We start from the raw sequence: 16374 nt of genomic DNA, 5'->3' as shown, positions 1-16374 counted from the left end.
AGATTTAAGTAAAAAGAACAATTTTAAAACTTGGTTTTAAACTTTAGGGATGATTTTATATAAAAAAAATTAGGGACGAAAAAAATTTTCAGCTTATATCTTAGAGACCAAAAAGGTTTTAAATTATTATTTTATCATTTTAATTTGTTAATTAGATAATTCAAAGACTAATTATATTTTACAACAACATAACATAATTATAAAAATTATTATTATATTATGTATATTTTGTCTCTATTATTAAAATTTTTTAGATCCATCACTGGTGAGAGAGTTATAAGGAGGTTGCTTCGGGGGAATTTGGAAAAAAAATTCTAATTATTATAAAGAAATTAAAATTTATTTTAAATATTATGAAAAATTGAAACAAATGAAATGTTAGGAGTGAAAAATTTTGGAGTGTAATGTTTTATTTTGTATTTCATAAGATTATATTAGTTTTATTTATAAATAATATTAAAAGCTGGAATAGCTCAGTTGGTTAGAGCGTGTGGCTGTTAACCACAAGGTCGGAGGTTCAAGCCCTCCTTCTAGCGATATTTTTTACTTTTAGTCGTCGAGAAATGTATTTCGTTTGCTATGTTGTGGGCTTGTGGTTTTAGTCCAATTTAACATATTATAGATCTTATTGGGCTTAGACCAAATAACGGAAAAGCAAAAAGAATGTCCACCCTTAAAAAGAAAAAAAAGACACCAGTTATCACTTTTGCTAAAAAAAAAGGAGTATCTAATGGGTGTGTGAGTGGAGTGTGGGTGTGTGTGTGTTCTGTCTTGTATTGAAAAAAAAAAAAGTTAAAAACAAATGGTTAAGCTTTGTACTGAAAATATTGTTTATACTGTAATGTTTTATAATTATAGAAGAATCAGTTACTTATTTTTTTTTGAGACTTTTTAATGCATTACAAGGTCTACTATTTTATACTCTTGAAAACATTAACCTCTTAGCTAAAGTATCAATTTGGTTTGAAGGTGTATATTGAATTCAGGGAAACAAGAAAACAACCATGCTTGAGTTTGGGATTATCTATGCTTTGTTATGACTCGTGAAGAATTTGAATGGATTTGTGGCAAGTGGCAGCATCACTTTCAAGAATTTTGAACACCCAATCCGCCTTTTGAACGCACCCAGACAGACTTAATCAAGTTGTGGCCAAGAAGCGAGGATTATGCCATTGTGGATAGGCCTTTCATGGCCTCTTTTACTTTCCAATGTGTGTGCATAAATATCTCAATTTTCAAGTTATGTTCATTTTATTTTCACACAAAATAATGAAAATAATCAATATGAATGACAATGAGTTGCACATACATACATGCTAACATGCATGCTCCTGTAAATGCAGGTACCAGAGAATTAGGTGTCTCAAGTCTAAGCTAAAGTCTTTTTTCTCCCTATTTTATTCATCTTATATATATTAGTAATGTAAATTATTTTTTATTATTTAAAAATCAGTATTCAAAATTTAAATGTTAGAATTACTAACGTATAACATAAATAAAATAGAATAAAAACTTTCGTTTTTCTCAGAAGATCATAATACTAAAAAGCAAACTATATATCAATACAAAAATATTATGTATACATAAAAAATAAATTATTATATATTTATTTGTATATATATTTTTAGTATATAATTTATATAATAATTAATTTTTTTATGTCCACGAAATATGATGGATATAAACGTAAAAAAATGTGATAGTTAATGAATTAAAATTTATCAGCAAGATCTGAATACTTAAACATAATGATATTATAAATAGAGCGAATGATTGAAGTGCACGTGTGAAGGGTGGGTCCCAATTCCCAAACCGTGGCGCCATGGCTCTCCTTACTGAGTCACACAGGCACTCTGAAGACGGATAACAATAACAACTAACTATCACACAAATACACTCTCTGTCCGAGAGAGAGAGATGGCGATGGCAATGGCGCTTCGGAGGCTCTCATCTTCCATGGACAAACCTCTCCGCCCTCTCTTCAATGCCACTTCCGTTTGCTACAAGGTCTGTTCTTTCTCTCTCTCTAGTTGCTACCCTTTTTATTCACTAATTTCCTTTCTTTCTTTTATTTCTTTTCCAAAATTGGTTGTTGTAGTCATCGTTGCCTGATGAAGCTGTATACGACAAAGAGAGACCAGGAGTTACAGTAAGATATCACTTCAATTCATTTCTACTATAGGAAAAAAAGAAGGTTAATTGTGGTTGTAGTGTGATGGTTTCGATTTCAAATTGTTGGGATTTTCAGTGGCCAAAGCAATTGAATGCCCCGCTTGAGCTTGTTGATCCTCAGATTGCTGATATAATTGAGCTCGAAAAAGCTAGGCAATGGAAGGTAATTTTATTTACATACATGTTATTGGTCATGAGACTCTTCATTTATGCAGCCACAATTGTTGCGTGCAATGTGATTGCAGAGACCATGGAACAACAAAATTATTTCTGTTTTAATCGTGGTTCTGTTCAAAATTACCGCACCTAGGGAGAACATTACATAAGGAATGGAACTCGATTTTTTTTTTCTTTTTTCAGTAGCTTGTACTTATTAGAATGACTTATCTGAATATCACTGTTTTGGGGTGAAGGGACTTGAACTGATACCGTCAGAGAATTTCACTTCAGTCTCTGTAATGCAAGCTGTTGGCTCAGTCATGACAAACAAGTACAGTGAAGGATATCCTGGTGCAAGATATTATGGTGGAAATGAGTATGTCACTCACTTTTCTTCTTTGTGTTCGTTCACCTCTTGATAATACAACAAACACAATAATATACAGTGGCTAGCATTTTTGGATTTTATTATTGGACTCCTGCTTCTAGTCCAATTAAAAAATTGTTGCCTTTCTTCCTCAAGGTACATTGATATGGCAGAAAGACTATGTCAGAAGCGTGCCCTCGAGGCATTCAGGTTGGATCCAGCTAAATGGGGAGGTAACTGCACAATAACTATATTGGTATACCCTTTTATTTGGCTTTGTTGATTGCACATTATTTCATCTTGTTGGTCATTGGCCTGTTGTTCTAATTGTTCTAAGCTTGCAGGTGGACATGATCTATTCTTTGTGATTACCTTTTTTTTATTTTTTTCCCGTTTCTTCTTCTACCACTTGAGGCACACGAGTTTTTGTTCAGAATTCAGAAGTAGCATTTAGGTTGAATTCTCTTGTAGACTTTTTGCTGGTTACATTTCAAAATGAATGCTCATGAGCTTTCTTGATATTCAGTAGATTCTTTTAAAATATTTAGGTGTCAATTTTTCTCATATGTTATTACCCATAAACTGCAGTGAACGTTCAGCCTCTATCTGGGTCTCCTTCAAATTTTCAAGTTTATACTGCATTGCTAAAACCTCATGACAGAATCATGGCACTTGATCTTCCTCATGGTGGACATCTTTCTCATGGATACCAGGTATTTTCAACTTCCATCATCCACCATTTCCTGTGATAATGAAATCTATCACGTTCATGGGTTATTGGTAATTTCTTTTGGCAATTTCTTCAAGGATTAGATAGAAATCACTTTGTAGTTATTCATAAAAATTTAATGCTTTTATTACATATCTATTTATGTATAATTCTTATTAGTTGAGACTTTGTGTTTACTATTGGCATTGCTTAGTGTGATTGTGACAGTAAATTAAGATTCTTTACATGTGTGAACAAACTTTCTTTGTTTCTTCTCTATCCAAGAAGGTCTCTTCATTAATTTGTTCTGCCTTCTGTTTAATTATATATATGATAGACTAACGTTGTTGCTGTTGTTACGATGCAGACTGACACCAAAAAGATTTCTGCAGTCTCGATTTTTTTTGAGACAATGCCATATAGATTGAATGAAAGCACAGGATACATTGACTATGACCAGGTATTGATTTGGCTACTTCCTTAATAACAGATTATTGCTATTTGCATAATTAGCTTGATCATATTTATTTCAACTGCCACGAATTAAAGTATTCATCTGATATACATATAGCAAGTTTAGTTACAGACTGCATGCATATAAATTAAAAATCAAACAATTTTACTTCATCGTAAATAATTGTTTGAACCTCTTAAAATCAAACTCTAGCTAATCCGATATTTTTTGTACCCTTTTGTGTAATCTTATCATCGTTGTGATATGAAAATCTCAAAATGCAGATGGAAAACATGGCTAAACTCTTCAGGCCAAAATTAATTGTTGCTGGAGCTAGTGCTTATGCACGCCTGTATGATTATGCACGTGTACGCAAGGTAACATATTGTATGTTAGTTTTTGTAGATTTTATGTTGTACATTAAATGATTTTCAGGAAGGCCCAAGGTTGAATTCATGAGCATGTTGTAGGTGTGCGACAAACAGAAAGCTATACTGTTGGCAGATATGGCACACATCAGTGGATTGGTTGCAGCTGGTGTTATCCCATCACCTTTTGATTATGCAGATGTAGTGACTACCACCACTCACAAGTCACTTCGTGGCCCCCGTGGAGCTATGATATTCTTCAGGAAGGGAGTTAAAGAAACTAACAAACAAGGACAGGAGGTAAATTGCTTAGATGCATTTAACTTTGTTTTGTTCTTTTCTCAATCTGAAATTTCACTTTTATTTATAGGTCCGGTTTATGCTGTTTTAAATTCATGACATTGGCCAAACATCGATACAGTAATTCCTTTTTTCTTTTCAGGTGTTGTATGACTATGAGGACCGAATCAACCAAGCTGTCTTCCCAGGACTGCAAGGTGGTCCACACAACCACACCATTACTGGTTTGGCTGTTGCATTGAAGCAGGTATGCTATTTGTTTCTTGATTCATATTTTTTCAGTTGTGACAGATTCTGATGGAAAGGGTCTATTTTTATTCATATTATATTATTATGGTTCGCCGTTTATGTATATATTTGCAAGTGCCAGAGACAATAAATTGGATTTGTAGTAGCCTGCTTTTTCATCTTAGCATAATATGAAGGTTTCTTGGGGGTGGATTTGGAGATTGACCTAATTTGAATGATATCAATTGGATAATGCAAATGGGTGGGAGGAGTAAGTTTCAAAATCTTTAGATGATACTCTTGAAACCAAATTGTCTGAATCCATACTGAGTTCTTTATTATTTTAACTTTGTAAAATATTGCTATTGCAAGAATGTTCAGATGTGCTCTGTGTGCAGTATTTATAATTCATTTCTCGTGTGAATGCAGGCTACAACTCCAGAGTATAGAGCATATCAAGAGCAAGTTCTCAGCAATTGTTCAAAATTTGCACAGGTGCATTACAAATGACAAATATTTCTTGTTGTGTCTAATTGGATTCTATACCACAAAGTGTTCCAAATATATAGCCTTTGTTATGTACTGATGGAATCTTTGGCATTTTGCAGGCTCTTAGCGAGAGGGGCTATGAGCTGGTTTCCGGTGGAACTGAGAATCATCTTGTTTTGGTGAATCTTAAGAACAAGGTAATGCACACATCTGGCTTGCTTTCATAGAAGCTTAGATGGGTGTACTTTGAACACAATAATTATCGCATCTAATGCTAGTTGCTTGTGTTATTAGATATCACTTGGTAAGCTTTTGAGAAAGTGAGACTATTCAGAATTGACCTTATGGGAGGAAACTCCTACCTATTTTTTCAAAAAGAGTCACTTCTTTTATCAAACAAGTACACACCCATAGTAATACCACACAAACACGAAGTTACTAGCTTTGCTTGTGCTTTAATTCTGGAACATTTTGTATCCCCTTGAAAAAGGCCTATATTATGCCAGATCCAAAAACTAGAGCTGTGACTGCATTTTATCCTAAATAATCTTATCAAGTAATGTTAAAGTGAGACCAATGCCTTTCCCAAATATTTGTGCAGGGAATTGATGGCTCCAGAGTTGAGAAGGTGTTGGAAGCTGTTCATATTGCAGCAAATAAAAACACTGTTCCTGGAGATGTCTCTGCTATGGTTCCTGGTGGCATCAGGATGGGTACAGACTCTTCAATTGCTTATATTGAGATTTCAATGTCTTTTGTCATTAACTTGATAGCTCTTGTTGATTTCAGGAACGCCTGCCCTTACTTCTAGGGGATTTGTTGAGGAGGATTTTGTCAAGGTAGCAGAGTTTTTTGATGCAGCAGTAAAATTGGCTGTGAAGATAAAGGCAGAGAGCGAAGGTTCTTAAAACTTTCAATATGCATAATTGTTTTCTATTCAGAAAATTCTGGTTTAAATTTTAACTTGTTGCTGAGAGATTGCAGCTGCTTAATTAAGCTAACTTGTGGTTTGTTGTTGAATATTTTTATCAGGAACGAAATTGAAGGACTTTATGGCCACAATCGAGTCATCTTCAACCTTTCAGTCAGAGATTGCAAAGCTCCGCCACGATGTTGAGGAGTATGCAAAGCAATTTCCAACCATTGGTTTCGATAAAGCAACCATGAAATACAAAGATTGAGGAGAGAAGATGTTCCAATAGGTATGCATTTTTGACGATGTAACCATGTTTTCAGGCATTCTAGTTCCTTGATGATTTCGTACTGTATTTTAGTTCTTCAAGATAAAGAAATCTTGCATTTGACATTTCTAACTGAAGATCAAGTTTCTTAAACTGGCACATTCAAAATCCTTGTTGAAATTTCTCTCACGGGTTCAGTTTGCATTGTGACAGGTCACACCGTGGTCTTATTGGCATGCAATTCAAGATGATCAGGTTCTTGATTCATGTTACAGGACGATAAGAGGATAACTTATAAAAATTTAGTCTACGTATGAATCTAGAAAAACTTGATCATTATCTTCTTAATGTATCAATGCATATCATATGTAATAAAGGCTTCAACTACAAAATTTCCAGAATAGATGCTTGTTGACACCTCCCTCCTCATTTTACGTGATTACAATACGATTGCAGGAAATAAATATATCTCTTATAAATCAAACTAGAATGAGACCCGCCCGATGCGCGGGTTAGTAAATTAATGATAATATATATAAATATTAAAAATTGTTATGTTTTGTAGAATTAAATTAAATGTGTAAACTAAAGTTAAATTTAAAAGGTATTTTATTTAAAATAATTTGTAGTACAAAAGATTTGGATATTAGAGTTGTATGTACAAAATAACATTTTTATTTCGTGGTTTGATTTTTGCATTTATTTTAGTTGATAAACTTAGGCCCAATTTGGGTAAACAACTTAATTAAGTTACTTTTGAAGAAATAACTTAAATAATAAATGTTTATATTAAAAGTAGCTTATAAATAAGTTATTTTGTATTTGGTTTTTTAGTTCTAAAAGTACTTATTTTAAGAGAAAAGTGATAAAAAGCTTTTTATTATGAGAAAAGTCATTTTTTTTAACTTCTCCTTAATCACCAAAATAACTTTTTAGAAAGTTACTATTTTGTTTTGAAAATTGTACCAGACATTAATACTACACATTTTCATAAGTTAAAAGTTAAAAAAAGTCACTTACGAAGCTATCTAAACGAGCCCTTAGTCTTCTTATGTGGCGCTCGTCCTCCTTTTGTTAGAGTTGTTACTTTCTTTTTTTTGTGTAAGTTCTTGTGAAAGCATGTTCTTTATGAATTATTGAGTTATATGCACTTTCTATTGTGTTGTTTGTTCCATATTTGCGAGTATGTTCTTCTTTTGAAAATGTGTCTTGAATTTGATAGTTTTCTTTCTCCTTAATCTCTTGATGGGTATGTGATCTTCGTCTGATGATATTAGTGCTGGCTAAGTTGGTTCCTATAATCAATGAATAATTTAAATTAGAAATAAAAATGATGTCTAAAATAACTAAAATAAGTGATTTTTTTTAGTATTACCTGTTTTATTTGTTGTAATGGGTGTTGAAATTTAGTTTTTTTGTTGGAACAAATGTCTTGGTAACAAATGGGTGTTGAAATTTAATGTTTTTTGTTGAAACAAATGTCTTGGTAATAGTATATTGTTGAGAATTTTCTTTAAGATTCAAATCATTTACATTGACTTCAAATATAAATGAGGTTGTACAAATTTTTCAATTGGGGTGGTGTTTCAATGTCATTACTTTTCTGGAGTGCCATTAGATTTAAAGCAGTTGTACCCAACAATTTTTTTGCTTCGCCATCAAATAGTACAAAAGTTGTTGTACCACTTTGATCTGAAACCTTTAATTGAATTTTGAACCTAATATAAGTATTGTGTTAGTAACTAATAATTTGATAGATTGGATTATGAAAAGTATATAGAGTTACCTTAAGCTGCCTTTGTTTATAAAGACAGGACACTGAGATAGGGACACAAAGACATAAAATCATGTTTGGCAGAGGAGACATGGACAGAGACAATGTGTCCAGAGACACTGAATTAGTGTATTTTGTGTCCATCCTGACAGGAAGGACACAGAGACACTAACAAGAGACACAACTTATTTTTCATTTTTTCTTTCATTATTCTTGTTAATTTTTCATAATTATATTTTTTATTATTATATTTTTTATTTCAAATATTTTGAATGAAAAAAAATGAGAATAAATTATATTTTCATAATTTGTTATAGTTTATCACCAAACAGAATACAAGAACACAAAATTTTGTGTCTTTGTCCATTAGGTAGCGTTTGGTGGAGAGACAGAGACGGAAAGACTGAGACTGAGAGACAGAGACTAAGAGACAAAGATTAAAATAAATTTCAGTATTCTGTTTGGTGCAAAGTGGGAGACAGAAATTGAAATAAGAATGAAATTCTAATTTAATTTGTACAAAGGGTAAAATTGGAATAATTAATTGAAATGAAGGTATTTTAAGGATAAAATGTTATTAAAGTTTCAGTCTCCATCTTTAAAAATTTTAGTTCCCTGTGTCTCCACTTTTTGGAGGTACTGAAATACTAAAATTTTGGAGACAGAGACAGAAATTTTAGTACCAGTCTCTCAACCAATAAACATGATACTGAGTCTCAGTCTCCCAGTCTCTGTCTCAATACCTCAAAATAAACGCTACCTTAGTGTCTTGTTCTGTCCTGTTCTCAGTGCCTTGTCATGTCCTGTTCTCACAAACAAACGCAGCCTATTGTTGGATATTGTGGTGTTTGATTATATGTGCCACAAATGTAGTTATCTCATTTTTCATATGCTTTTTCCATACACTTTTCACATTCAACACATTTATCTCCATTGAGTAAGTTTGAGATGTTGTGTAGTTCGAAAATCCATTTTTGGGTTTTTTACTTAAATAAATTGTATGCGTTTCAAAATTACCTGATTCCCTTGAAACAGATTCTGCAACGTGATTATCCTTTTTGTATTATTATATAAATTGTCCTAGGCTGCAAAGGGTTATATAAAACATGAATCATCTCACCCTAGGACGATTAATGCATGAACTTGTGAGGCAAATTAAGAGTAAATCGTGGCAGGGCCTCTTGGGTTACAAGTAGAGTATAAATCGTCCCAGGGTAGTAGGTTTTACGTGTTCATGGGCTAAACCAAACTGGACTGCCACGATTTATGTGTTATTGGGACCCTCTTCAGCCTGGGACAATTTATGTGTTACTTTGTAACACTCACAGGGCTGGGACGATTTATGCCCAAGTTATAACCCTAAGGACTCAAGCACGAGTCATCTTTGTTGTTGCTGCGGCGTAAAGGGTTTAGGGAGGTCTTGGAGCCACCATTGTTGACCGGAGAGGAAGTTTGGGGGGAGAAGTGTTTTTGGGTGTGGGACCAGCCGGTGGCGGAGGTGCAACTGGTGGTGGGCAGAGGCGTCTGAGTGGCACCGGGGGTGGTGGCAGTGGGCCGCCGGTGGCCGGCTGGTGGAGTTGGGGAATCTCTCTGGTGGTGGTAATGGCCGCAAACCAAGGAGATATGTACCGCCTGAACGGCATTGCGCATGTTGCCGGATTTATCGATCAAGAGGTAAGTTTTTAAATTTTGGATGATATAGTATGTTGGATGATATTGTATAGGGTGAATATGACATGGTAGAATATTTTTTGATTAAGACGTTGCCGGATACCATGTATAGTGATTTAGTTAGTTTTTGGTTTAGTATAAGACGTTAGAAATCAGTGTTCTTAATAGATTATGGAATTCGCTCATGATAGGGTGATGGTTCTGACGGTAGAATCCCATGAAATTTGCTGATTCTACTATTGAGTTCGGACCGGACCGGACCGGACTGGACCAAACCGAATCGGTTCGAGGAAAAAATCGGGCAATGGGATCCTGAGCCGATCCAATCTGATGATCTGACCGGATGAGAAAACGAACCGGTTGTGTGTGGTCAAATCCGGAATAAAATGGTTTAAACTGATATCACTCGGTAAGACCGGTTCGACCAAACCGCTTGAGTTTCAAATTTTTTAAAAATGTTGAAGTTGGATTATTACTGAAAATATGTATTTACATTTTAAATTTGAGAATTTTTTATATATTTTATTTTTTAATTATATAGGACCGGGTCAATCGGTTCAACCGGTGAATTTTCGGTTGAACCATTAACCCGTTGACTTGATCGGTTCGGTTGCGACTTTTATGGTTCTTACATTATATTGGTAATGTCGATTTGAACATGAAATGTTATTATGAACATATCCATTTTGATGGCATCTGTGAGTTGGATATTTGTCATGGACTAAGTTATTTTCTATGTGTGTGTGTATAAGGACCCGAAATAATGATGTGGTTATGCTTGCGTATTTTCAGCCAACCCGGTGCGTTAGGAGCGTGCATCGGCAACAGAAGATGATACTGCATGATCGTATACTCCCGTACTTAGATCGTGCGAACCTATTACATGTTGCTCGGTTGAATGATTATTGGTTCAAGTTTGATGAGCCGCTGATCAGTGCTTTTGTGGAGAGATGGCGTCCCGAGACACATACATTCCACATGCCATTTGGGGAGTGTACCATAACACTACAAGATGTGGCATACCAGTTTGGCCTTCCAATTGACGGTCATGCAGTGAGTGGGTGCCTCAGTGACTTCGAGCAGTTGATGGAGGGTGGCAAGCCTGCATGGGTGTGGTTTGGAGAGTTATTTGGTGAACACCGGAGGACTGCATCGATGACTTCACAGTTTCTTTTTCTTGGTTCCAGAACAAGTTTAGAGTATTGCCCGCTCATGCATCAGAGGAGACGGTACAGATCTATGCACGGGGTTACATTATGATGTTGTTGTCCGCCGCGCTATTCACGGATAAGTCTGGTGCCAGGGTACACTTACGGTGGCTCCCGTATGTTGCAGACCTCAATGGACTCGGCAAGTACAGGTGGGCTTCGGCCACCTTGTCTTGGTTGTACATGTGTCTCTGTAGGGTTGCGAATCGGAATGTAAAGAACCTCGCTGGACCGCTGTCGCTACTACAGTCTTGGATATTTTGGCGTTTCCCGGCATTCAGGCCTAGAGGGTTTGATGCTATTCTCTGGCTGCTTGCTGCGAGGTATATCATTTTGATGCATAATCATTGTCATGCACATGTTTGTATCGTATTTTATAAGCTCACTTCTGGTCGCTTTGTAATGGATCAGGTGGGGTCGGTTTCTTCCGTCGTCGGATGAGAAGGGACCCCGTGTGATTGCTACCCGACACAGATTAGATAGGCTGACTGGCGATGATGTAAGTTTGAATGTCTATAATGCTATTTTTTGTATTTCTATTTTCATATACTCGGTTGGTAATATTGACTGATTTCCATGTTGCAGTTCATCTGGATGCCATACAGCAGTCTTGAGGTGATCCAAGTAGTCCATCCTGACATACTCCGGCCTGACCACACGCTTTTATGGAAGTCGACCACTACATTGATATACTTTGCGTCAATAGAGTGGCATCAAGTAGATAGGGTTTTATCTCAGCTCGGGGGAGTTCAGCACATCCCGAAGCCACCCATCAACATCGACTTCTTGTTATCGAAGGATGGTAGAGGACCCACTAGGTTGTTTCCTGAGGTGTTCGCCACATGGCATCAGTGTTGGGATGAGAGACGTCAAAGCGTGCTTTCCTTTCAGTTGGTTCCAGATCCCCGTCCCTCTGCTGAGTATCTTGACTAGTGGTTCCGTGTAGCACGTAGGTTCCTTTCACATGATCATCTACTGATGGATCCTCGGGCGGGTGGAGTTCCCATAGATGCTCCAGTTCGGGGTCATGTTGCTGCACCTGCTAGGCAGCAAGGACCAAATGTGCCTGACAATAGGCAGAGAGCGACCCGTGCGCGTGTGGGGATTCGATACAGCCAGCCTGTTGGGGCAAGACACGAGGATGCTATTGGGATGGATAATGATCCAGAGCATCACGATGATGATGGCGGGGGTGGAGATGACGGTGGCGATGACGGGGGAGATGATGGTGGGACTGGCCACCAGGGTCGTCGAGGGGGTTGGGGGCATGGTGGGGGCGGGTCTGGTTGGGGTTGGGGTGGTGGAGATGGTTGGGGAGGAGGCGGCGGTGGGGGTTCTGGTTGGGGAAGGGGTGCGAGTGGATCTGGGTGGGGTGGCGGTGGTGGTGGGGGTAGTTGGGGTGGGGGTGCTAGCGGATCTGGTTGGGGTTGGGGTGGTGGTAGTGGGGGAGGACGCAGTGGAGGAGTAGGTGGATCAGCACGGGGATGTGGTAGTACCTCCAGAGGGCATGTTACTGGGCATCAAGTTGATGCAGATGTTGTAGGGGTTGAGGGCAGTTTATTCCATTGTACTACTGAGGGTGGGAGTGGGGGTGTACAGGCTGATGCGGCCACGCTGTTCTCCGACTTCGGCAGCCCAAACCAGATGGAGTAGGTATTCGGTGCTGGTTCAGAGTTTTTTGCAGATTTTGCCCAGTTTGGGAGCCCAGCTGGTGATTACAGGCCACAGTTTGATGGTGTTGCGGTGGATCTCAACGTCGACTTGAATGAAGTGCCGACTGGTTATCAAGGAGGCGAAAAAATAATTGCTTCACGCGTTTTTTTACCACACTTTCCAGCCTTCTCTAATATACTACTGTGCAAATCCATCAACGTCGTTGACGGAGTTATAAACACACCTATCTGCTTTTTGCTAGAAAAAGTTACACCCTCACTTGTGTTTTCATCTATTTTTCCCTGGTGATGCACTAATAGGAAAATACTCTCCGCCATCTCTCACACCCTCAACATATGTTTTATGTGGCTCGTCTGTTTGAAACTCGTTTATTTATAGAGTTTCTGCCTGCATAAATTGTGCTTGAGTCCTTAAGGTTATAACTTGGGCATAAATCGTCCCAGCCCTGTGAGTGTTACAAAGTAACACATAAATCGTCCCAGGCTGAAGAGGGTCCCAATAACACATAAATCATGGCAGCCCAGTTTGGTTTAGCCCATGAACACATAAAACCTACTACCCTGGGACGATTTATACTCTACTTATAACCCAAGAAGCCCTGCCACGATTTACTCTTAATTTGCCTCACAAGTTCATGCATTAATCGTCCTAGGGTGAGATGATTCATGTTTTATATAACCCTTTGCAGCCTAGGACGATTTATATAATAATACAAAAAGGATAATCACGTTGCAGAATCTGTTTAAGGGGAATCAGGTAATTTTGAAACGCATACAATTTATTTAGGGTTTTTTATTTAAATAAATTATTTGCAACCCTATTTTACGTGAATCCCCTAAATGGTTTTCTTGAACGTGAATCCCCTAAACCATATAATATATAAATCGTCCTAGGCTGGTGTGTGTTAATTAATATATAAAATATTGTACCCTGGGACGATTTATGCATGAATTGCATAGGTGAATAGAGCATAAATCGTCCTAGCCTAGTGGGTTTTATGTGTTTTCACCTAAAACTCACTACCCTGCCACGATTTACATGCATCTATGTAACCCTCAACCCCCTAGCACGATTTACGTGCAAATCCCTAACCCCCACCAACCTAGCACGATTTATGTGCAAACCTAACCCACACCAACCTAGCACGATTTACGTGCATAAATACCCCTCATCAGCCTAGAACGATTCATGTGTTAAGACCAAAACCCTACTTACCTTCCACGAGTAAAGTCTCATTTGTGAGAGACTCCATTAGCGGCGAGGAGGGGCAGCGGAGGGGAGGAGAGCATCGGGAAAAAATTCAAGGAAGGGTAGTGGGCGGCGGCAGTGGAGGATTGCTAAGGCGTCGGAGGAGGTGGCCTCCGGTGGACGGCGTTGACGGCGGCTGAGGGTGGCTTCTGAAGGTTGTGTTGGCGGCGGTAGGAGGCTGATTTGGTGGCTTTGGGTGGCGGTGCAAGATGGCGAGGAACGACATGTACCGATTGAACGGCATCGTGCACGTGGCAGATTTTATCGACGAAGAGGTTAGTAATTAATTTGGTTTACAACTGATATAGTCAATGTCGTTGATGTGTTTAGTTATAAGAATGTGATTCATTTGGAAAAAAAAGTGGTTGTTGTGTTAGAAATTTGTGAAACGTTAAGGTTAACATGTTTAGGATAGGTTAGGGTCATGTTTGGTTTAGGAGTGAGGTTGATTTTTGATACATATTTTTGGTTGTTGTGTGATGTTGAGTTGTAACTGTGCTTGTTATTCTGTTATCAACCAATCCGGTGTGTACGGACTATCCGCAGGCAATAAAAGATGATATTGCATGACCGTATTATGCCTTACTTAGATAGCGCCGGACTGCTGCATGTTGCTAGGCTGAATGATTATTGGTTTAAGCTGGATGAGCCACTGATTAGTGCCTTTGTTGAGCGATGGCGTCCAGAGACACACACTTTTCATATGCCATTTGGAGAGTGCACTGTCACTTTACAGGATGTGGCATATCAATTCGGCCTCCCTGTTGATGGATTTCCAGTTAGTGGTTGTCTCAGTGACTTTGAGCAGTTGATGGAAGGTGGTAAGCCTGCGTGGCAGTGGTTTGAAGAGTTGTTCGGTGAACTTCCTCCTGAGGACTGTATTGATGAGTTCACCGTGTCATATGGGTGGTTCCAAAACAGGTTCAGAGTAATGCCGAATGATGCTACAGAGCCCACGGTACAGGTCTATGCTCGTGGTTAAATCATGATGTTGTTGTCCACGATGCTTTTTGGCGACAAGTCTGGGGCCAGAGTGCACTTACGCTGGCTCTCGTATGTTGCGGATCTCGATGGACTCGAAAAGTATAGCTGGGGTTCGGCCACGTTATCTTGGTTATATAGGTGTCTCTGCAGAGTGGCCAATTGGAATGTAAAAAACTTAGCTGGGCCACTAGCATTGCTGCAGTCCTGGATATTCTGGAGGTTCCCCACATTCAGGCCGAGAGGGTTTGATGTCATTCTCTGGCCACTTGCATCGAGGTGAGTGTAATGCTTATTATTTAGTCTGATATAATTTAGCTCTAAACATAACGTATATTATTAATGACTGAATCACTTTTACCGTATGTCTAATGGTGCCGTTGAATATTGCAGGTGGGGTAGATACATGCCGTCATCAGATGAGAAGGGTCCTCGGGTCATTGTTACCCGTCACAGATTAGACAGGTTGAGAGTAGATGATGTAAGTATAATCTCCCATGATATTTGTTAAAGTTTCACGTTTTAGATGGTTAGGTGTATGCATCACGTAGTATCTTCTGACATAACGACTCTACATATTGCAGTTTATTTGGATGCCATACTCGGCACTGGAGGTTATTCAAGTTATCCATCCTGATATCCTTAGACCTGAGCACATGCATTTATGGAAGTCGACAACTGCATTGATTTACTTTTCCTCCATCGAGTGGCACCAGGTTGACCGAGTCCTGTCCCAGCTAGGAGGAGTTCAGCACATACCTGAACCAGCAATCAACATTGATTTCTGTTATCGAAGGATGGGCGGGGACCTACCCACTGGTTTCCTGAGGTCTTTGCCACATGGCATGAGTGTTGGGATCAGAGGCATCAGAGCGTGTTGACGTTTCAGTTGGTACCAGATCCAAGACCATCGGTTGAGTATCTTGATTGGTGGTATCGGGTAGCCCGTAGATTTCTGTCGCATGACCGGGAATTAGTTGACCCTCGCCAGGCCGGGGTCCCTGCAGATGTTCCAGTTCGAGGTAATATCGCTGTGCCCGCTAGACAGCAGGGACCAAACTTCCCGGACAACCATAGGAGGGCTACGCGTGAGTGGGTTGGTACGCGATATAGCCAGCCACTGCGCCAGGGGGGCGACGATGCCTTGGAGTTGGATGAGACACATGGTGGTGATGAAGACTATGGGGGATCCGGCTGGGGTTGGGGTGGTGGTGGTGGATGGTCTGGTCGAGGGGGTGGTGCAGGTCCCTCTGGCTGGGGCAGTCAGTCTGGAGGCTCTGGTCGAGGTGGTGGATCGGGGTTTGGTTGGGGGGTGGTGCGGGAGGGTCTGGCCGGGGAGGGGGTGCAGCTGGATCTGGCTGGGGGAGTTGGGCGGCTGGAGGGTCTAGTAG

General features: G+C 38.9%; 1 protein-coding gene and 1 non-coding gene across 2 annotated transcripts; both read left to right on the top strand.

The window, feature by feature from the left end:
• The first annotated feature begins 462 nt into the window (after positions 1–462).
• On the top strand, positions 463–536 carry TRNAN-GUU (transfer RNA asparagine (anticodon GUU)). The gene has a single exon. It is a non-coding gene; the product is annotated as a tRNA-Asn (tRNA).
• A 1239-nt stretch (positions 537–1775) lies between these two features.
• On the top strand, positions 1776–6911 carry LOC107631388 (serine hydroxymethyltransferase, mitochondrial). Its single transcript, XM_016334818.3, has 16 exons — positions 1776–2007; positions 2099–2149; positions 2249–2335; positions 2586–2707; positions 2855–2931; positions 3287–3411; positions 3775–3867; positions 4146–4238; positions 4332–4529; positions 4672–4776; positions 5187–5252; positions 5366–5443; positions 5848–5959; positions 6036–6146; positions 6279–6448; positions 6641–6911. Exons 1-15 carry the CDS (start codon positions 1918–1920, stop codon positions 6425–6427), a joined length of 1557 nt encoding a protein of 518 aa, XP_016190304.1. The 5' UTR covers positions 1776–1917; the 3' UTR covers positions 6428–6448; positions 6641–6911.
• Positions 6912–16374: the final 9463 nt, after the last annotated feature.

This window comes from Arachis ipaensis, chromosome B3, assembly GCF_059453495.1.
Source record: "Arachis ipaensis isolate K30076 ecotype BB chromosome B3, ASM5945349v1, whole genome shotgun sequence".
In the NCBI taxonomy this organism is placed as follows: Eukaryota; Viridiplantae; Streptophyta; class Magnoliopsida; order Fabales; family Fabaceae; genus Arachis; species Arachis ipaensis.
This window is presented reverse-complemented; position numbering and strand designations above follow the sequence as displayed.

Coding starts and splice junctions, on each gene's coding strand:
- LOC107631388 (XM_016334818.3), top strand. CDS start 1,918: ATGGCGATGGCAATGGCGCTTCGGAGGCTCTCATCTTCCATGGACAAA. Junction 2,708..2,854: donor AGATATTATGGTGGAAATGA/GTATGTCACTCA, acceptor TTCTTCCTCAAG/GTACATTGATATGGCAGAAA. Junction 6,147..6,278: donor GATAAAGGCAGAGAGCGAAG/GTTCTTAAAACT, acceptor TATTTTTATCAG/GAACGAAATTGAAGGACTTT.